Source organism: Numenius arquata, chromosome 1 (assembly GCF_964106895.1).
Source record: "Numenius arquata chromosome 1, bNumArq3.hap1.1, whole genome shotgun sequence".
Taxonomy (NCBI): Eukaryota; Metazoa; Chordata; class Aves; order Charadriiformes; family Scolopacidae; genus Numenius; species Numenius arquata.
In genome coordinates this window covers 41,252,468-41,275,049 of record NC_133576.1, presented here as the reverse complement: position 1 = coordinate 41,275,049, position 22,582 = coordinate 41,252,468, and the positions used below count along the sequence as shown (strand labels likewise).

Sequence of the window (22,582 nt, the reverse complement as noted above, 5' to 3'; positions counted from 1 at the left end):
TCTACTCAATACATCTATAAACCTTCTTCTCTCTTACGCAGTACCTGAGAAGGAGAAAGTGTCCAGGAGGAGCCAAGTTCAACTGCACAGACTCTTTGAGAAGTCCTAATAAGGACTGGAAGTTCTCCTGCAAGGCTGAGACAGGCAGTCTGCCAAAAAAATAATACCAAAACACCAAAATCTAAATTTAGAGTTAACGAAAAACCAAAAAACAACATACATGGGTAACTCAATTGCCTAAAAGCTTCCATCAAGATCAGTCCTTTAGATCCTGCCCCTTCCTAACTGATCAAACAACATGGTATAAATATCCAGCAGCACAGGCAATATGCATACAGCTCATTGCATACAGTATACTGTACAGTCTGACACATCCCAAGGCTTCCATATGGGAAAGCCAAGTATGTGAAGAAGAGTTTTGATCAAAGGAGTATTTCCAATCAACTGGCTGACTCTCAACGTGCCCAGCACACACTGCAGCTGTAATATAAAACATTGAATTTAGAAGTTCTCTATCCATTCATCTGGCAACACAGAACAGATAAGGAGAAAGATCATAAGAAATTATACAAGTGTCTTGCTAATAAGGTGCCTGAAGTATGTTGCTCTGTTAGTATGAAATGAGGCTTTCAGACTGGCATTATAAACAGATCAATGGAACATAATGTCATCCCAGTTATTTTGTGTTTATCTAAAGCTTATCTGAAGTTATTATCTGGTTTAATAACCATTCTCTACATAAAGGTGTTCTGTGACATTGTGACATGAAGATCAAAGTAAAGCAGAAATAGTGATGCTAGCTGTTATCTTAACTCGAGTCAAACAGAAAATTCTCTTTTATAATGACTGTGTTACCTTTGAATGAAAGCATAACTGAACTGCAGCACTGGAATATCTACAAGAGAAGATTTCTGAAAAATAAAAGCAAAACTGCAATTATTTGCCATCAGAAAAAAAGAAGGTCCAATCTCTCAAATACTTATGTCCAATATCTCAAATACTTATGTTCAATGCTTCTTAGAAGCCACTTGTACTCCAAAAGGTGATCAACTATGATAAAACTATCTATACAGCAGTACGAGACAATTCAGAGATTTAATAGAGGATCCTCGTTCAGAAGCAGTCACATTACTTTGGAATACTGGGTACAGTTCATTCAGAGCTGTAGGAGCTCCTACAGTGGCATGCAAAGTAGCAAAACTTGTTTCCTTGAAAACCAATTGGAAGATAGCAAACTCAATGTGAAATGTTTCTAACTGTTCAGATAAGGGTAGAAAAATAAAAGTGCATCGCTGAGTTGTGTATCTGCAGCAGCTGTATGAAAATTGTCAGCATCTTTGGTACTGGAGGACTCCACACTTTTTCATTGCCAGCAACTTCTCTAGCAAAATGTTCTGATCAACCTACTTAGACTGATGGATCAAAACACAGAAACCCACATTCTGGAAAATATAACTTATTCAGGAGCAAAAGAGAATCACATGTTTAAAAAAAGAAACCTAAACAAAGCAACCAAACTTTCCTCGAACAATATTTAGAAGACCTATTGGAAAAAATCCAGAAGAGAATATATTAAGAAGAGGAATTATCTTCATGGTTACCTCTTCACCCTTGATTTGTGACGGTTTCTTGACTACCTCTTTGACTAGATGTAATATAGTGTCAGTTTTCAATGTGTTAAGTCCACATACTAAGTCCACAAGAATAAGCTGAGACGCACTAGCCACTGGAAGAATCTGACAAAACAAAACAAAAGACACAACCCTCAGATCACCGTAGCAGGCAAAACATGAAATTGAAAAACCAGCTTTTTGTGTGACTATTCAAATATCAATACCTTGACAAAACATAAATTAGACAAGTTAAATCAAGCGTGCAACAATTTGCCATATGCAGATCTTCTCCCAACACCTTCATGAAAACAACTTAGAATCATAGAATCATAGAATGGTTAGAGTTGGAAGGGACCTTAAAGATCATCTAGTTCCAACCCTCCTGCCATGGCCAGGGACACCTCCCACTAGACCAGGTTGCTCAAAGCCCCATCCAGCCTGGTCTTGAACACTTCCAGGGATGGGGCATCCACAACTTCCCTGGGCAACCTGTTCCAGTGTCTCACCACCCTCACAGTAAAGAATTTCTTTCTGGTATCTAATCTAAATCTCCCCTCTTCCAATTTAAAACCATTACCCCTTGTCCTTTCACTACATTTCCTGACAAAGAGTCCCTCGCCAGTTCTCCTGTAGGCTCCCTTCAAGTACTGGAAGGCTGCTATGAGGTCTCCCCGGAGCCTTCTCTTCTCCAGGCTGAACAACCCCAGCTCTCTCAGCCTGTCTTCATAAGAGAGGTGCTCCATCCCTTTGATCACCTTCGTGGCCCTCCGCTGGACCCGTTCCAACAGGTCCATGTCCTTTCTATGTTGAGGACTCCAGAGCTGGACACAGTACTCAAATGAAAGCAGAAGATGTTCTACCCAGAATGCTTAGTTCCAGAGAATACTACAACTCTAACCTTTCTCTGGAAATGGAACTGATTCGAGTTCTTTAAAATACAATTGGCAAGCTGCAATCCTAAAATTACAATCCAGTACTGAATAAAAAAAATGGCTATTACTGTCAGACTTAAGCTGCCACACTGTCCATTTTATTTGGTTACTTATTTAGGTTTAATTGTAGGCCTGATGCTTTGTGGAATTATGTATAAATAAGAGCATTTCAGATTTTTCAGTGGCTTACCATTGTTATATGTAAAAACCCCAAAGAATCTATAAACAAGCCCAGAGTTTAGAACTGATCACATAAATGTGACATTTGCCTTTACACTGGAAAACTAAGGGTGCCTTTCTTTAGCTTCACCTTGATTTTACTTTGATTCCTATGAGGTTTCTTGCTATTCCATACTGCTGCAATTGCTGCCATCAATTGGATTCCAAGTTGTGCTGTCAATGGATTCAGGAAGTCCAGTATTTTAGTTCTTAATGTCTATAGAGGGGAAAAAAATAACTGTCAATGCTAAACTTTGCAAGGGAAAGGCTATCTCACAGTTTGTAAAACATTCTTCCTTTTCCCAAGATGTTCAGAAAATACCCAACAATAAAAGAATCTCTTTATATACTTGGCAGTCAGACTAGTTTTGATAATTGATTTATGAGTTAGTGTATCCTTCTTAGATGGAAGGCACATTTGTTGGAAAACAGATTGTAAAATAGAAAAAAAAACCTTTTTGTGTTACATTCTCTCTTCTTCTACAGATATTTTTAACTACTATGATTTACCAATATCCACAGAAGAAGGGAAAAGTCTAGTATTTTTATTCCTTCAGGTACATGCTCTACGGCCTGTGTAAGGTGCAGACAATTCAAAGGTGGCTGGCTCTACAGCAGCTATCATCAGAAGCTCACAGACAAAGCATAACATTAAACAGATTTTGCAGATGGGCAAAAAGAACTGGGAAGAATCTACTGTTGTAGGTAGGTACTGTGCAAGTCATGAGAGTTCTTCAAAAATTCTTTGTGGCCCAATACCAGTTCTGGGAATAGCAAAACTATTCCTATGAACTCCATGTAAAATGGTGAGGGAGGGGATCATAAGGATGATGAGATACACAGCAGTTTAAAAGAGTTCCTACTTTGGTTGCTTTAAAGTAGACAGAAGAAGAGCCCTTCGTTGTTCCAAAGAAGTCAGTTGGTCTTTTTTGAGAGTCTTCCCTCTTTATAACACTCCAAAGAAGGGACATGGTATTGATAATGCGAGGCAATTCTTCCAAAATGGCATTCCTAGCGTTTCTGAGGTTTGCAGGTTCAGCTGAACATGATGACTAGAAAAAAAAATATAAATAATTAAAATACATTATAACATGCACCACAGAGTGACTACTCTTATTCTATAATTAGGAGAATTATAGTCAACTTTTGTAATGACAGCTTTGAAAATAAGTCCACCATTCCATTTCTGAAATATACTGCTGCTATTACAGTCTATGGAATTTTCTGTTCACTATTTTGGCACAGACAGAATTGATTTGTCTAGGAAATTATTAGGATAATATCCTCTTCTGACAAATGTTATAGGAATAAAAATTGTAGAGAACACATCAGCATGTTATCAACTCGAAAGAAAATGGAAGATTTTGTTAACGACAGAGCAACTGTAGATAAGCTACACAGGAATAATATTTATGTGACTGAGATCATCATGAATGTCTTCTCCTTAAAACTAACTTTCCTGTCTTCAAATAGAAAAATTAAGTCCAGTCCCCCTTCCTTACACTTTTACTTATTTCACTTCTTTTGGCAAGCTATGAGGCTTCTTTAAGGTTATCTTCTTGTGCAAGCACCGTTTTACTACTTATATTCATCTCTGAATGAAAAAGGGATATTATGAAAAACTGGTGCCGAGGTGTCAAACAAATGGTAGGCATTAAATGCTTACCTTTCTAGTTTGATTAGGGTGATCCAGAAGGCAGAAGTGACCAATGGTTGTCAGACCTTCCAGAAGGGTTAGTGGGTAATCAGGTGTAACATTTTCTCTTTTAGAAGTTAAGCTTTGGAGGGGAAAAAAAATAATAATGGTTATTAGGCCAAGTAGCATTTCCTTGATTAAAAATTCAAATAGAAATCTGTTTCTATTCAATAGTTAAAAGAATACTGGAATGATAAGACAGCAATATCAAACCAAAGGATTCACAAACTATGCTTGGACAATCCTGCTTCCTTGCTTAGATCTTTTAAAATATTATTCCCCCTGACTATAAATATTCAGCATTCAATTATTTTTCCCTACTCCTTTCACTTACTGCCTGTTCTGAACAGTACCACTGTATTTTTCTTCTCCAGGGTGTCTCTCCTCAATGCTTCAAAATCCTCTGTCTTGTTGAAATTGGAAACTTTTTTACTTGGATGGCAGGCAGAGGGGGACAGGAGGTATTACAGCTGGTGGTCATTCTTGCTGCTGGTCCCCTGTCCTCCCTTCCTCCAAACACAGTGACCCCTGCTGCAACAATACTGCCTCCACCTCACCTGGGCTCAAGGGACAGACACCTGCAAGTGCAGCAAGGTTTGAGGATCAGACTCTGGGACCCACAATGCTAAACTTACTGTGCACTACTCTGTAGTAAGGGGAACTTTTCAGCATAAGAAATCCCACACTGCAGACTCTTACCTTGCAGATGTTTTTGCAGACGTCTTCACAGCTTCATTTTCATACTGTTTGACAAGCTCATCCAGGTTTTTACATATCTGTACAATAAATGGTGCCACGGTCCAGCCTAAGGACTTCCCAAAATAGGGCAGGGAACATGTGACTAAGCCTACCCAAGTGGGATGCATCCCATAGCCATACTCCGGTTGCAAACCTCTAACCACAGCAGAGACGAATAATCCCTGTGAAGTTATTGGGTGTGGATAGACATATTGCATTGCACCAATAGCCTGTTGGAAATTAAGAGCCTGCTGCCATTCCTTAGAGAGATCTGGCTGATTCTCCTGCTCCTCAGGAGTCTGTCCAAGATGGTGCTCCAAGACAATCAATACCTGCAAAAGCTTCAGCAACTCAATCTGGAGTGGGTGTTCGCTCCATATTTGATCATGCCCAAAATTGATTAGGCTCTCTTCAAAGAGTTCTTCCTCAGGAACATTATTAACTCCATCTGCCATAAGCAGCTCATACCGTTTCTGACTTGTATACATAGATGCAGACAAAGAAAGGAGAACAAACTCCTGAATTTTGCATCTTCCTAGCAAATTGCGTATGAACTCTACATTCTTACTCTCTGCTGCCTTTGCCGTGGTAGCTAGCTGGGTCATCATTCTGATCAGGACTTCCACACTTTTTACTTGAACATCTCTGTTGCCAAGCACATCTCTGTGTGTGATCTTCAAGTAGCATGGATAATATGAGCGCAGAAAACTGAGACAGAGGTAAGTGAGCAATTCTATTAGAAGAGAATGGGGACACATAGTTGGGGACTGAGTCTGAAGCTTGCCGTAAAAACTTTGCCCTACAAGAGCTTCCTGATGGCGAGCTAAAAGATTGTAAATAAGATTCAAATGTGCTGTGGAGCTGGTATCCATGCTTGTACTAGCTACAGCTTCAATAAATTCTTTAGGGTTTGTTTTAAGCACTGCCTCCAGAACAGAAAAAGCATACAATACCCTCTTAGAATCATAAGGCTGCAAATAAAGCAGCATGTGTTTAAACAGAGCCTCAATCATCTCCTGTTTTTCCTTCTGTTGCTTGAGCAACCTAGAATGGGTAATTTCCTGGAGCTCCAAGTCCACCTCTTCATCACTTGACAGAGACTCTGATGCTTGAGTCCTCTCAGAGTCAGCACGCACAAGGTTTAGTGCTGCACTGGATTTGGAGCTTTCAGGAAGGAACGCATTGAACAAACTCATATGGTTTGTGGTCTCTTTGCCATCAGTTGCAGCACTGTCATTGTCCTCATTGCTCACTTCTTGCAGCTCCAGAGAAGGAGAAAAAGAGGATGTATTTTCACTGTCATGGCCTGTGCTGGTGTCTGCTGATTCTGTGTGCTCGCTGTTATCTTGGTCACCATCTGCTTCATGTAAAGTTACTGGATTACAAGAGCCATCGTTTTCAGACTCTCCAGTTTTTAACTCTGGCTTCTCTGGATCTTTTTCCACTTCTGCCCAAATTGCTTCTCTATCCACAGTAGTAAACTGGCTCAATGGAAGGTTTTCCTCGGAATTGCTCTCAGAGATGCCAGACTCTTTCAAAGAGGCCTTTTTCTTCCAAAGCCAGTCACGTATATCTTCTGAAAAAAAAAAATAATATTTTTTTTTCAAGAAGAGCATACAATCATCTATTTAATACATAGAATCATAGAATAGTTTGGGTTGGAAGGGACCTTTAAAGGTCATCTAGTCCACACAACATGCTTTATATTGAATAAATCATTGTAAGAAAAAAAAGGTTAAAAAGCTACTCTGGTCTAGTCTAGTATTAATTATAATGAGTGGACCTAAAAAAATCTCTGGGTTAAGGCAAGAATTGCCTTTTTCTTAAAGTGGTAGAGCAGTCCTGACCTACCGTAAACGCAAGAGAAAAGGATAAAAACATAAAGCATATGCTGCTTCTCCTGTGCTATGATCCCCTAGATGTGACAAATTTTTTTAATGCTTCCTGAGCATAAAATGTTTGTTGCGATCAGGAGGGAAATGAGAAGGATAGCAACAGAGGCTTTTTTTTTTTTGGTAAAGAGCTGTTTTCCTTGTTTACATGCCGTGGAACAAGGAAGGAATATATCAGCTCTGTGTTTGTATAGCATCTTATAAACAGGTCCCTTTGGATGCTATAAATGCCTGCCATCTGTCTATTTGCCAATCAAGACAGAAAAACAATTACACAAGCAGAGAGCTAGGTTAACAATAATGAGACAGACAGGTGACACGGAAGTTTCTTTACACAAAAATACTGGACACTTCTCCACTGCCTTCCTGCTCTGCTCCAGGAAACAACCTTGGCTACTTGGGCCAAATGGCGCAGCATGTCTCATATCCATACCACTCCCAGCAATCCCAAACCTGAACAGACTGCCAGCCTTCGCAGGCCTCTACACTGTGAACAAACCCTGGCTCTGTAACTGTTTCAGTCTTCCTCAGCTGCTCCCCACAGGTCTCTCTCACACTTGTCTGTTCCACATTTGACACACAGATCATATATGGTTCACAACGGTTCTCATTACGGGTCTTAAAATGGACATCTTCCAGCTGTCAAAATTAGCTTGTTAAGGTAAAGACACCCTGCCACATTCCTAAGTGTGGGTGGCTGGAGATCATCTTCAATTCCAAACACCTTTCTGCTTCTTCATTCTAGCTCTAGGATACCTCAAGATATATGCCACAAGGAGAGCTCACCTCTCCTCTTCAAGATAGATATTCTTTGGACAAAGATATTTTAATTTTCAGAAGTTAGCAGAATTAGGTCGGGTTTTTGTGTGTGGTATGCCCTAAATAGCAAGATGTTCCTCACAACCCGTCTGATTGTTTTAACATGATGATGAGGGAATCATTAACAAAAAATACTCTGAATAAAGAAATCTGGTATGAGGGTGCATAGTGTGCTGGGGCAAGACTGGGAGGAGAAAGTAAGATTTGCCTGTCCATCCTGCCTGCTGGAACAGTTCCTGGACTGACACAGTCACCAAACCGCTCCTGGATTTCATTTGGTTGCACACCTAGTTTTGCTCAAGAAGGGATCCCATAAACAGTGAACACACATGCAGTGTGGATCATCTGGGAATGGCAATATGAAGTGAGGGACAAGATCCCAGAGCAAAGTAGGGAGCAATCCAAACCAACAGTGTAGGTGCAGCCACCATAGTAGAAATGATCACTAGGCCTTCAACTAGCATAACTTACTCCTGAACTCTGTTTTAGGCATCAGTAGAGGTACTTGGATGAGGAGGAATCTATGGAACTGATGCAAGATGACTCAGGATAACAGGATGCCATTGCATTTCAGAGACTACCTTCAGTAGGTGTTCAGGAGTATGCAATGCTACGTTAGCACTTACAGTTTCAGTCCAAGAACAGTTTTACCTGCTGAATTTTTCTGTTTGATGTAGTGGATGGACGTGCGCTGTGTCTTTGGATGAAGCAGCAGCAGCAGGACTGGTTCAAGAATCCGTGCAACATCATTAAGTGAAAGAGCACGGATCAGCCAGCCCTGTGCTGCAGCACCAATTGCGCCATCTGAACAATTGAGACTGTCCAGTACCACAAACAGAGACCTGAGTGGAGAAATCAGAATGAAGAAGTACAATTGAAATCCCTAAAAAAGTTAACGCAAACAACAAAATAGTGGCAGGGAACAGACATAGTGCATGTCCAAGTGAGCACCAGCCAATGGCTCATGTCTGCTAACAACAGCTTGATCATGCACATTTTTCTGAGTTGAGGTCAAGTACACATGCGTTTGTAGAAGCAAGGCCATACATAATACTCACACTCTAGAAGAGCAGCACATTTTAAAGTTCTTTCACATATTTATTTAGAAAGACTCTTAATGCCTTTGTTTCACTTTATAAAAACATTACGGTGTTGTAAATAGGAAGTAAAACTAAAATAAGATTTTATTTTTTTTTTTCCACACAAGTAGCTGGTTCTATTTTCTTTGGGAAAAAGTCTAACCCACTCCAAGATAAAAAATGTGTGCAAGCTACTCTTCATATACAAAGCTCTTTTTATTTTTTACAGAAACTTCCTTCACACAAGAAAGTGCACCATGCACACAGAGTGCTTTACAAAGGTAATAGTGCAAGGAAGTTGAAGATCTTCCTTTTACTCATTTTTTGTTCGCTCTACAGAGAGCATTTTCCCATCTCAGAAAAAAGAACAGAACAAAGCATGATATAGTTAAATATATAAATGCAAGTCCAAGCCAGTGGAAATGGAAAAATACCTATCAAAGGACCGATTGTGAGAAGTCACTCTGCTGCCTTGGATCTCTCTGGTCAGATGCCACATGACAGAGAATCTGAACAGTGCTTCCAGCCTTGTCCCCTTTGCAAGGAAACAAGACAGATACATATTTTTTGCAGCATTTATCTCCGAGTAAAGTTTTAGTGATTTTTAAACCTCTAATAGAACAACAGTTATCGTGTAGGTGACTGCTAATCTTTCTCAGGTAGTTTGAGAGCACTTTTCTATTTTGCAATAGATTAAACCAAAGTGCCATATATCCATGAATGCACAACCAAAACTTAACAGCCACAGTGTCTGTAGGAGGAAAAAAGTGTGCTGATACACCAAAAATGTATTTCAGGATTCTTGTGTATAAACATTTTAGTCTTGATTTGGTGCTAGGGAGGTTTAAAAGTTGGATGACAAATGGGAAGACATTGCTGTATTAGGTAGTGTTTGTTACTGGTAATTTTGTTTGAAAGCTTTTAAAAGATGTCCAAACTTTAAGTTTCAAAATTGCAAGAGCAAAGATAAGAAGAAAATACCATGAAGACTGAAGGTGGCTGTTTTAAGTTTTATTGTGCAAGGCACTTCTCACAAATATACTGTAAGTTATTAAAGAACTGCTCTGTTATTAAACTAGATAAGTAAAAAAATTAACTGGCTTACTTAAAATACAGTTTACTTATTATGAGAACTAAATACTAAGGTGGACACAGGGTCAATATTATGTTGACATACACTTACAAGGTAATAAAGTCTTTTGTTGAAATATGAAGTTTACAAAATCAACACAAAATAAAATGATTTTAGTTATTGGTGGAGCTGGGTCAGTTTGGAAATACTGACAAAAATGGCAAGATTTTAGGTACTACCTGATTAGGCCAAAATTAAAAAAGCTCCAGCATTGACTGATAGAGCTAGTATCCAGGGATTATGTTTAGCAGTAGTCCCATGATGAATAAATCCCAGGGAATTGTAAAGGCATGGACAGAGTCTGTCAGACTCTTGGAAGACAGAGGGACCATGGGAGTGAAGATGTGGGGTGGGAGGGAACTGGAGGCAGTCTAGGAAGCACTGGAACAACTCTACAGTGACCAAAGGGATTCAGTGAATACAGGACTTACTTTATCATGATCCAAAAGTGCATGGCAGATAATGTCTTCACAGATATTTGCTGATGGTGCCAAGCAGTGCAGCCTGTAGAACAATTCCACACAGGCAATATGATGCTCCCGTGTCTCCTTGTTCAGCTGATTCCAGAGCACACATGCTACTCTCTAGGGAAAAATAACAATATTTAGTAATAATAATAATTATAACAATAACAATAATAATGTGACATTTCTTCCCTGACTTAAAAGCTTACCATTGCATAAATGCCCACTATTACCAAAAGGGATTTCCAAATCCTCTTAGTTCAGCAAAGAACAAGAATTCAGGTCATACATTCAGACCTAAAGAAACACAACTTTCTGATCCTAGTATGACAGGTAATTCAAATGTACGTGCACCAGAAGTTAAGAATAGCATTTCTGCTTTTCTCTTCTGGGTCAAAACTTAACATATTGTACATGTGTCAGGCACAGCAATTGGAAACACAGTAATTTAGAAAAAGATCTTGGAACCAATCCTCATGCCAACACTAATATCAATAAATGTTCAGGAGAAGGAAAGCATCTTTGAAATATATATACTTCAAACAAGGAGGAGGGAACGTTTTTGTTATTCTTCACCCACTAGCATTTTTTCTTATCTGAAAACTTAGAGAGGTACCAATGTTCTCTAATATACATCTTTCTAGCTAATGAAACCAAACCCTTCAAGTGAGAAATCAATTATACTTACCCCCAAAAAATTTGGGCACAAAACCACTAGCAATTGGAAAATAACCTCCCACTTCTGAACATTCCGTTGGGAAGTATACAAAGAAGAATACAATTGCTTTCAAATGCTTATGGAAGCAAAAACCAGCAGTGTGTCATTGTGACACAAACATGCTGCCCCCAAACATCCATGCAAATAACATTTGCTTTCCCGCCCCATCCTTAGAGGTTCAGTGTAGTTGGGCAGTAAAAAAAGAAAAAGAAAGTTGACACCTGGTAGAAATCTGTTTTCTCAGAGATGATCTTTAGAACTCCAGGAGCAATGGGAGGAACGGTGACCATCTGTAGCTTTCCAAAGAAGGGGTTGTGGCCAGACACTTTGTATCGGTTCATTCTGTCTTCTATCACAAGTGCCAGTGACTGGGAATGGTTGATCACCTCCAGCAGCGTGAAGATGGACACGTTCTGAACATAGCAGTCATTCACACAACAGCATATTGTCATTAAGGACTTCAGCCACAGAGGGAAGCTGGCATCACAACCTCCTCAGAAGATAAGGAAGAAAAAAGTTTTGAATAATCTCAAGCTTATGGTCATATTTCCAAGAATTCTTCAATCAAGCCCACAAGACCAACAGACAAAAATGATTGCCCAAATCCAACTGTTATGCTATCATTGAGTTCCTTTCTTCAGAAGGGACTTGCTTCAAAGCAAGGTATATTATTTTCCCTATTTCCCCCAGCAGAAAGCTCTTGCAGGACCCTAGTAACCCAGTAACTAGTGGGTTTCTGTTTTCCAGTTTATGGTTAATTACAACTAGTTTTTACAGCTGCTGTTTTCCAGCTGTCATTGTCAAAAACAACAGAGGTCTGCTGATCCAAGGATGCTCTCTTGGGTAGCATTGAGGTGTATCATTTCAGAAACTATGAAGAACACAAGGAACTGATATGGCTAACATCAAGTCTAGCCACACTCCTGAGCAAATAATCAGATGAAGTTTTATTATGGCTTGACTGGAGACTCTGAAGTATGAGTTCACACCTCTGGCTTCAAAACCAAATGTTTTAGCTGCTTTATTGCCTCAACAAAATGAACAGTCTTCCTTCTCCACATTAGACAACTTCTGTATCATATTCAATGCAGACCTTCATTATCAGAAGTTCTCTCCTTTTGGTTTCAAACCTTACTGTATTCTCTGGGGTGTGCAGTTGAAAAGAATTTTGAAAATAAACTTCTATAATCTTAGGGTGATGTTCCAAAGAAACACAATTACGAAAGCAAGTCTTCTGAGTTCAGCTACATTGCTGAACACATGGAAGGCACTGCAAATATGCAGAAGTGTCCATGTCAAGCAGACAGTTCACCTATGTAGATGATGGGCACATCATCACTTTGCTAATAACAGCAGCAGAAATTTGTAGTGAGGTGAGGAAGAGAACCCAATTTTCCAGTTTCAGACCTCTCCATTCACTACAAACCTATCTTGTCAAGTAGCCTTCAGGCCAATAACTGCTCCCGCTAAAGCTAATGAACTTGAATTCCCAGAACAAACAGGCCTTCCAATTATACAAGACTATTCTTATATGGTAGCTTACAACAGACTTCTTTGAGTTCTGAGGGTTAGCAAAAGAGCTGACTTTGCTTCTGTTATGGTTTAGAGCTCCAGTTTTCTGCCTACATCCATATTCTTCTAACACATCCTTTTTTGGGGCGGGGGTTGGGATAATACAACATGGACTTGGGGGGGACGGATTTTCTGAAAACCCTGAACCATGCCACATTTACAGGCCAGAAAGTTTTTTTATTCCTTCAGCTACAAGTTTTGTAGTGAAAGCTTCCAAAATAATGTGAATTTTAAAAGCTTGGTAAAAATCGCCCCTCAGCTGCAAGACACAAAACACATGCTGATGTGGGTAAGTCTCTAATTCACATGCAACTTGCCTTCCACCCTGTCAAAAGGCATTACTACTGGCCCTGGTCACATGTAGTGCAAATAGCCAAGCTCACACTGCTATTTGCATCCTCAAATGCTCAAGTTGCCCATAAAGAAATGTTTTCTTACCAGGAACTTGAAACAGAGAGAGGTACAACTGTTCCATCTCTTCCTCTGAAAGATAGACTGGAAATGTGGTACAATCCAACAAAAGATGACAAGCCGCAGCAAAAGCTTCCTTGCAGTCACCTCTAAGGGGTCCCATGACAAGCATCACTTGCTCTAAGTCCCACTCTTCTTCCTCCTTTTCCTTTTTACTACCAGACTTGCAGTCAGAAGGAAGAGGATGAGAACTCTTGTTCTTGAATGGTGAGCCTCGAACTGAGAACAAGTCTGAAAGCATTTGTTTAAACTGAGGTACAGTGATTTGCTTTGCATCCCATGGGCTCTTTTTCTTGCTAGCACTTTCAGGTAATCTGTAGCCATTCTCTTTTTTCTCTTTTCCACTCAGATTCATTGCTGAGATGCTTTCATTACTTGTTTCTTGAAATTGCACCCCAAAAATGTATTTACTGGAAAACTTGGCAACCAGCTCTTGGATGCAATACAAAGTCTTCTGAATGCTCCCCCCTTTCTTCCAGACGTCATCTCTCTCGAGGGTCACAGTTGGCACCCCCAAGTGCTGAGAGAGCTCTGGGGAAGAAGTGCTTAGACCAATGCCACTGTCTTCTGACTTCAGGGGAGGGAATGGAGTCTCATCCTCCTCCTGCAGCACAGACTTAGTCTCCAAGGTTATGTCCACATTTTCCTTTTTCACTGGGCTCTAAAACAGGAATGTTAATGTGGTTAATGGGGCACTGCATAGATCATTTTAAACGAAGTAGAACTGTAGCAGGCACTGGGGAATGGCAATGACAAATAAAAAAACCCTAGTATTTGCAATTTCCAGATACAGATTACTTTTACAAAATCATGAGACAGTTATTTTTAAGTACTTTGACTGCATTTAAAACCTAACAAATGTTTGTATAATCCTCACACCTTGACTCATCAAACATCAACAGATCCATGCCTATGGATACTTAGCAAATAGAAATGTTTCCTTAAAATCAATTCACCTCTAGAAGTGTATTACATGCATTGGACTATTTCTAGTCAAATGCACGTATTTGTCCTACTGCTAAACTTTGGCAGGCTATGGTTGTGTGATTGCTTTATGCCATCTGTTCCTTATTCCCTATCACGGTCTCTTGCACACAAATAATACCACATTGTGTTAAACTAAAATATTAATTGAAAGCCTTGCAGACCTAACCAGCTGTAAAGCTGGGCTTGATTTGGCAACTTGAATCTTTAGCAACTGCATGATGCCGAGTGCCTTTTTAAAACCACGAAAATCACATTCTTCTCAAGACGTAGGATTATAGCCCAAGTTTCAGACAAGACTACGCTCCTTCACCATCACAAATAATCTGTCATCTGTCCCAGCTCCTTGTGAAAATTAACCCTACGTCCTCCAGAACCAGGACATAATTCAAACAAGTCAGGACTGAATATCCAGTAAGAATAACGAGGCATCAGATAGCTCTGGAAGGGGCTAAAGAAGGTAAGTTTCAAATATCTTCATTGCTGCAGTTATCATCTAGGTTTAAGTTAGGAGAATTAGCATTTTAAAATAAGTTATATCACTAACAATTTTAAACATCTGTAAGTAGCTGAAAAACACTTACCCCATTTCCACTTCCTGTCTCAATGTCCAAATAGGAGGGGGGCATTTGCACTTTGCTAAGCACCTTAAAACAGGTCTTTAAGGCATGAGTGAGTTCTGGTAAACCTAATACTTCCATATTTTCCAGGAGAGACTGCACCATATAACTGAGCATCTGTGGAAGATACTGAGTCTGCACTTCTGAGTAGAGTTCCTAAAATAAATAAGCATTGTTTAAAATAGTTATCACATATTATTATTCAGCTGTCTAGCAACACTGACCAAAGATTGATAAAGTCAGTTCATGAATGGTTAAGCTGTACAAACTTGCTTCAGTACTGTTCTTTCTTTCTTCATTCTACACGATGAGCACTGAATCAGAACCTAAAAATCTTATGATAGTCATCCAGCTACCAAGAGACCAAAAAGTCCCAGGAAATTATTTACCCACAAAGAAAAAGGTACATTTTTTCATTCCTTTGATAGAATCACCATATTTTAAAATTCCAACCATTTTTATTTTGCTAGGCAATAGCACAGGTAGCCATATATAAGTCAACACATAAAACTATACTTTGTAGGACATACATGGCATATGCACCCTGTATGTCAATCACATGTATGTCAATTTGCCTATTTTCCTTTTAGGTAATCACAATATGAATTATTTGATTTTAAGTTTCTTAAGATTTTGAAGCAGCTAACTTCAGGTTGCCTTACCAAAGGAATCACGTCAAGAAGAAACACCAACAGTGTGCAGAGCTCTGAAATTGTAGGAGTGCTAATGTTTTCAAGAGGATATCTCATCTGTGTGGATTTGTTTCTGGATTGAGAGAAACATTATTATGTAAGCTTTTTTCCTGTCAATATTCTTCTTACAATAAAAAAGCTTCACTAAAACCAGCACAAAATACTGAACAGCTAGGCTTTCTGAAGCAAAGTAAAATGGGACTTCTAATACAGCAGGATAAAACATTCTGTCAAAATCACCTAAACTGTAGTTGGCATGTGGGGTGCTAAAGTGCCTCTAATTTTCCGACTGAATCTCTATACACAATCTCACTACTTAAAGCATAATCTTCTCCCTTATATTTAGAAAGAGATAAAAAAGATATCTTAGGTTTTTTTCAAAAAAACACTTGCTCTTCCAAGGAAGACCTCTTGACCTCCCCTCCCAAAACTTTTCCTCCTTCAGTTGTCAATTTGAAAGTAACTTCTTTTGTTCTCAGGTTGTTAGTTTCCAACTAATTGTATACCTCTTTGCATTCTTGAATTATTTTAGAATGCAACTTGCATATCTGTCTGATTCTAACATGTGTTATGTCCCTTCCAGAATTTAAATGCTTCAGAAACTTTATTGTCTTACACAGATAGTTCATAAGTGGCATTTTTAAGAGGAGCACTATTGTTTGACAACATACACACCTGAAACAATCTTCGAAACATTTGGTCATGTAATCCCAAAGAAAATCCGTGCTTAAGGATGTGATCAACAAATTGACTGTTTTGACAATTTCCGAAGCATTTTTATTCTCTTTGATTGCACTGTGTGAAAGGGATAAAAAGGAAAAAAAAAAAAAAAACAGATGTCAGTGAAGATTCAAAAAGCATGCACATCAAAGTATTAGCTGATGTGTTCTAAAATCTTTTCCCCCTTTTCTCTAGAAGCTAAAAGATTGATTGTTTTAAATCAAGGACTATGTCACTCTGGAGTAGCTAGAGTTTGAGCATCTTTCTCCCATATGAAAGAAAAAAAGCCTTCAACTTTGAAAATCAAAAGGCTAAGAGTTCTGTCACCAGATTGATTCTTGGCCATCATCACTGGATTTAATCAACACCAAACACATGCAGTGTATAATTACAGTGTACTTCAGCGTACTTCACTTGCAGTGTACTTCCTTTTCTTCTCTGCTAATCAAAGAGAAATCAAGCGTGTGTGGGGAAAAGGGGTAGTCATAGAAAAATCTCATCTTCTGTAGGGAAAGTCACTTTGTTAAAAAGCTAACCTTCCTTAAATTGCTTAGATTTTAATAAATTACTTTAATATAAATGATACGGTTTCAGCTCAAAGTTGAAAACTTTAATTATACCTTGCAAGTATGTTGCCACTTTGATTGTAGCTCAGCTTGAGATCAGAACCAAGTGCATCTTTGCAGTAGGAATAAAAGGCTCTAATAATTTCAAGGAATAGATCCCCAACAACCTGCGGCCCTACAAGTGAAGGAAAAAGAATCCAGTAGTTGCACCAAAGTGATTGCTAGGCAGCTCAGTTATAAACTTGTATAGACTCAACTTAGGGGTAGCTAGACTGAAAAACCACAATCACTCAAGTAGGAAGAAAATGCTTACATGTCTTTTTAAAATGTCAGATTTTCCAGATAAAAAAAATTAAATATGTAGTTAAATATTTGGGATTTTTTTAAATTCTAGTTAAATACCACTTGTTGTTCATTTTAGGAACTTTTTAAAGTGATACTTGCAAAGCTGTAGCACTGGTTCTAGACTACACTTAACTCACTTCAGCAAGGCACTTACACTGCAATAGTTTATAAGTGGGGAGAATCATTACCGTAAATCTGCAGTTCATGTGCCAAAAATAATCACCATGTCTGTATCCATAAGGAAAACAAGCAGATTTCCCAATACACATTTAACATAGTAGCCTTGATTAAATTCTGAGGGACAGAAGCTGGAAAAATCAGCAAATTGAGGAAGTTCAAATGCCTAAACATAATAGAAAAATGCATATTTATAAAAAGTTTTAAGAAGAAAGTATAAGTTAGGTGTGTGCTGATAACTGTAAGCTGTTTTCAAGGGTCAGCACTTTTTTGTTTTATTTGAAATTTTCTATAGAGGAGGTGAACAAATAATAAGTACAATACTCTAAACATGGAACCATTTTAAAAAAGTAGTCTATAAAACATTCCAGTAAGTGCTTCTAAAAAGGAAAAAAAACATTAAAGCAACTAAGAGTAGCAGAAAGGGTCAAAGCTTCTTGTTATGTTTTAGTTTGCTACCTTAAAAAAAAAAAACACAAACGAAAAAGTTGCATTGCCAAATCCATTTCAAAAGGAAGTGAAAGGCTCAAGGTTTCTTGGCTTAAGGCTCAAGAAGTTATATTTTGTGTGCTGACTGGAGCAGAAAGATTAAACTGTATAATGCAGTTTAGCTAAATAACCCTTATTTGTAGTTCAGATTAACACTGATTGTTAGACAAATAAAACATACAATAGGGTAGTATCTATCATCTACTTTCTAAATTAGATTAATCATTAAATTGATAATGTAACAACCTTAGTCTTCTTCAGCATTTTTGTCAGGAAATAAAAATGTGTTTATAAGAGGCTTTAATCACAATAGATTTTTTTAAAAACAGCTAAAAATCAGCTAAAATCAGCAGAGGAACCATTAACACCACTGTCATAAACAAACTAACAACTGCTTCTACTAAGGTAGCATTCATTTGTTAGATAAGCAATATAGAATTCTCATTTTTCCTGGCAGTACTTTGGTAGTTCTTTAACAAGAAATCGGCTTAAAATTACTTTCCTGACCCATGAAAGAGGATAAGCTTAGCAGATACAGGAGCAAAACGAACTGCCACTTAAGTGTTTAGTCTCAATACATGAATTTTATTCTAAGTCTACAGGCTTAGTTAATGGTAATATCACTCCCCGCCCCCAGGATAATACCTTGGGGTACAGTCAGTCGTTAAGACTTTAGCAAATACTAGTTAACCGGTCCATAGGCTTCTCATACCTGTCAGATTCACAGAATATAATTTCAAACATTTATCTACACATGGTTCTTACTGAATACCACTAAATCCTAAAAATCTGTCAAGTCACTTTGGTTTAATATTTTGATGGAGAAAGGAGAACTTGCCCTTTAAAATAAGGGCTGGCAGAGCCTCACCCTTCTGGTGCTGGCAACTTCATGTACACAACAGGACAGACACGTGACAGGGAAGAGGAGGAAATTCTTTACTGCTCGGTCATGAAGTCTGAAACTATAGCTCCCATAGCAGTGGCAGGCCAGCAAAAGCTGGGAGTGCCACTGACAGAGGCACCCCTACCCCCTCACACCCACAAGAGGTTATTTCCAGTTGGAGCACCTGCAGGTAAGTGGTACTGCCCACTTTGGCAGCAGTACCACATAGGCCAGCTGCCTGTGGGACTACAGTGTTTGGAAAAGCACACGGTCACGACAGTCTGACGCGAGTGTATATGAAGGCCTGCAAGCACAGCCAAGCACTGGAAACAAACCCAGGCAAGAGTAGTACCGGGGGGTTTCCAGACAGATGCCGCATTATAAGACAGAACAAAAAGAAGCCTGACAGTGTTTTAGAGATTAACATCCAAGGAAGGAATTGAGCAGAACATAGAAACTAGAGCAGAAGCAGTTCTTTTTAACTGGCTCCTCAGATCTCACTTCTGGGCACGGAAGAGTGTTATCCTCACTAGGATATGTCCATGCTACACAGTGGAGTGCTCTGCAGAAAAGCCAGAGATAACCTGGAGAGACTGCTTGCTCCAGAGCACTGTTCTGACCCAGGTCTGAGGCAAGGAACACAGTCCCCTGCACACTAACACACACATATTCAGAATTAGAAAGAATTATACAGGATGATGACTTGAGTCCTACTGCCAAAGGTGATGAACACCGAATTGTAACAGTCTTTAGCAGCTATAACAGAAGTTAGAAGCATCATTACCTATTTCAGGTTTGTCAAGGAGACTGATCAGGATGCGGAAGGGTTTCAAATAAGCTTGATGCTGTTCCTCTGTATCAGACTCCGGGAATTTCTGATGTAAAATTTCAATCAAACTCTAGTAAAAAGAAAACATCAAAATATTATATGTAGAAGAGAGATTGCAATTTTATTAAGACTTGAAGTGTTTCTAAATTCGATTTCGTTTAGTACCAACTACAATCGAACTTCAATTTTCTATACAGGGTAGACAAATCAATGACATCTTTTCATCATCTGTACTCAAGAGCTGATCTATTCAGAGAAGCATTTTTAAATAATTCAGGTAGTTCATCAAAAATGCCACCTTTTGGTTTCATTAGATTCCATTTGTATTGTAAGCATATACAATATTGGGATAAATATAGCACAGCAGGCATTCAGATAGGTGAAAATACAACCACCAAAAGGACGCTGTGTTTAGGGACAGAAAGCGAAGGACAAACCAAGTGGCAGTGAACAATTCTAGACAGAGTTTGTGCTAACATTAGAAAGGATCATAAATACATCTGTATACAATGAACACCAACCTCAACCAAAAGGTCTTTAGAATATTTTCCAAAGAAATAAATAGCATGGTCTTCAGAAGTTGTTGAGTCCGGAGCAAAAGTACCACCTTTAATATCAGAGCCTACAAGATAAACAGAGGGATCAGGAGTACAGAGAAACACTACAGTACAGAGCACTATACACAGGTAATTTATACAAATACTGAAATTACACTGTTTTTAACCTTTGTCATTTCAACACTTTGCTTGAAACTAGCTCATGCACTGTCCAAGGACAGCCCACATATCACATTTTGAGGCATCCAGATGTGCTGTACTGAACATATATGAAAACCAAGGCCAGATCCAGACATGGGGTCAGCAAGACCAACTTTCATGCAACTGCATGGCTGCAGCTCTTCCCCTGTCACTTTTAGCCTCCTCTTACACTGTTAAAAGGAGGCAGATGGGGAGAAGTTATAGCTCACTCATGAGCTCCTTGACAATTAAGCCCAGATGGGAATTAATAGACTATTACTTCCATAAGTAAATAAGTTAAATAACTTAAAATAGTGCCCCACTCCTTTCAGTCCACTGAACCACTTCAGAACAAACTGTGGACGGGACCAGAAATGACTCAGCGATACCCTGTGATTCAGACCAGTGAAATTAATTCATCTTGGAAGAGAAGACCTGTTTGCCAAATTAATCCTTAATTTTATTAAAAAGGTACTTAATAAAAGACAACTAAAAAACAGTTTATTTTATCATCATTCACTAACTGCTGAAAAATGCATTAACATTTTTAAGCACTGATTTTTTTTTCTCTTAGGTATTCAGAATATTGAGTATCACTGTATGTTGTACGGTACCTAGCAACCATGCGTATAATCTTCTATTGAGTGACATGTCTCTCCTCAACAATGTCTGTGTAGCTGCTGACAGAATATAGACTACATCAGTCCTGTGCAATAGAATAGTGCTTTCATTGCAGTCCTAGGATGAAAACCAAAAATACTTTAGCAGTTTATGAACATTTAAACAAGTCAAATTGATAATAAGGTTGGTTTTTTTAAACTGGTAATATTAATGTTCTGGAAAAAAAGGCCAAAAAACATCAACAACAAGATATTTTGTATACCAAAAATCTCAAGAAATGCTCTGACAAAACTGACAAAATCTTTTCCTATTTAAAATACAAAGCTACAGTTAAGCTAAAAATACTAAAGACATCGTTATGTTATGCCTTAAGACTTAAAATTACTTGCTACTTTCAAAATACTGACTATACTACTAGGTAAGTTTGGAAATGATGGGGAACAGCTCTTGTTTCAAGTAATATTTTCTTTTCCTGTCTTTAACAGAAGTATCTTAGTTTAACGCAAACAATTCCAAATGCTGAAATCCTACTTGAAAAAGGAGCTCAATATTTTTTCCATATGCAGTTTCTCAGATCTGAATACTTCAAGCACATTTCAAATATCATGCAATATTCACTGTAAAAGCACATCTTCATTTGAAGCTGTAACGAGTCTGAGAAGCAGCAGTCTCCTCTACTATTAGAATTGATGCAGGAACAAGAAACTGCAAAATCTGTTCATTGATTTTGAAGGTACAAAATTCAGACTTCTGGCAATAACAGAGGTATGAGCTGGATTGGTTTCACAGAAGACACCTTCCCGCACAAAGCGCGCATGTAACATTAACAAAATAGTCCTCTTACCAAAGCTGTATAAAATGGGAAGAAGAAGAGAATCACTTCTAGAGTGTTTCTTTGCACAAGGACATTTGAATCCAATACTGATACACACAAAGACTTTATCTGCAAAAGGAAAAGAAAGCACAATGGTGTTTTACTTCCTGATAACATTTAAACTACAATAATAATCACAAGAAGGAAAGAAAGCAAACTTGGTTAAAAATAAACAATATCTCTTTAAATAAGAGGACAATTACTCAGCCATTTAACTCCAGCCCCCAAAATGAGTTTAAAAAAAAGTTTTGTTGAATACTGTTAAAAGAATCAATACTTACAAAATACTTGGGTTTGTAACAATATAAAATGTCACAGTAAGATCACCAGCTATCAGACAGAATGTGAAGACTCACAAAATGCAGATATTTAAGTACTCTAACTAGCATTACAGTTATTTCATCACTCAAGATTAACATAAATTACTACCTACTGAAGATTTCCATTTTACTGAAAAAATAAAAAGATACTAAATTTCAGAACTGTCTTCTAGAACAGCAAACACTTTGAGAGAACAACATTAAACATTGTATATACTGTATTATAGAAAAGCTGGTCTTCAATCTTAAACGCAAATTCAGAACAAGTAGAGAAAAGTTACCAGGTTTAACTTCTGATTTGAAACAGAGTCAGTCTTTTAAGGCTGTATGCAATACCGATTACCAAAAACTGCAGAAGCTTCAGAAGACTTGCATTCTGC

At 38.3% G+C, this 22,582-nt stretch overlaps 1 protein-coding gene across 2 annotated transcripts in view; it reads right to left on the bottom strand.

Annotated features, from left to right (window-relative positions):
* Positions 1–22,582, bottom strand: part of DOP1B (DOP1 leucine zipper like protein B) — a 47,259-nt gene that overhangs the window by 10,669 nt on the left and 14,008 nt on the right. The window contains exons 5-24 of one of the 2 annotated variants that reach the window (XM_074145373.1): positions 21,853–21,951; positions 21,002–21,125; positions 20,172–20,272; positions 19,606–19,720; positions 16,982–17,102; positions 16,311–16,436; positions 15,612–15,702; positions 14,914–15,105; positions 13,313–14,006; positions 11,524–11,795; positions 10,552–10,704; positions 9,423–9,523; positions 8,561–8,751; positions 5,160–6,774; positions 4,431–4,542; positions 3,628–3,816; positions 2,856–2,981; positions 1,602–1,736; positions 856–911; positions 45–149 (exon numbers count right to left, since the gene is read on the bottom strand). In XM_074145373.1, coding sequence (XP_074001474.1) covers positions 45–149; positions 856–911; positions 1,602–1,736; positions 2,856–2,981; positions 3,628–3,816; positions 4,431–4,542; positions 5,160–6,774; positions 8,561–8,751; positions 9,423–9,523; positions 10,552–10,704; positions 11,524–11,795; positions 13,313–14,006; positions 14,914–15,105; positions 15,612–15,702; positions 16,311–16,436; positions 16,982–17,102; positions 19,606–19,720; positions 20,172–20,272; positions 21,002–21,125; positions 21,853–21,951 — 4,718 coding nt within the window. Of the gene's footprint in view, positions 1–44; positions 150–855; positions 912–1,601; positions 1,737–2,855; positions 2,982–3,627; positions 3,817–4,430; positions 4,543–5,159; positions 6,775–8,560; positions 8,752–9,422; positions 9,524–10,551; positions 10,705–11,523; positions 11,796–13,312; positions 14,007–14,913; positions 15,106–15,611; positions 15,715–16,310; positions 16,437–16,981; positions 17,103–19,605; positions 19,721–20,171; positions 20,273–21,001; positions 21,126–21,852; positions 21,952–22,582 lie in introns of both variants that reach the window. The other variant, XM_074145363.1, reaches the window with a different exon arrangement.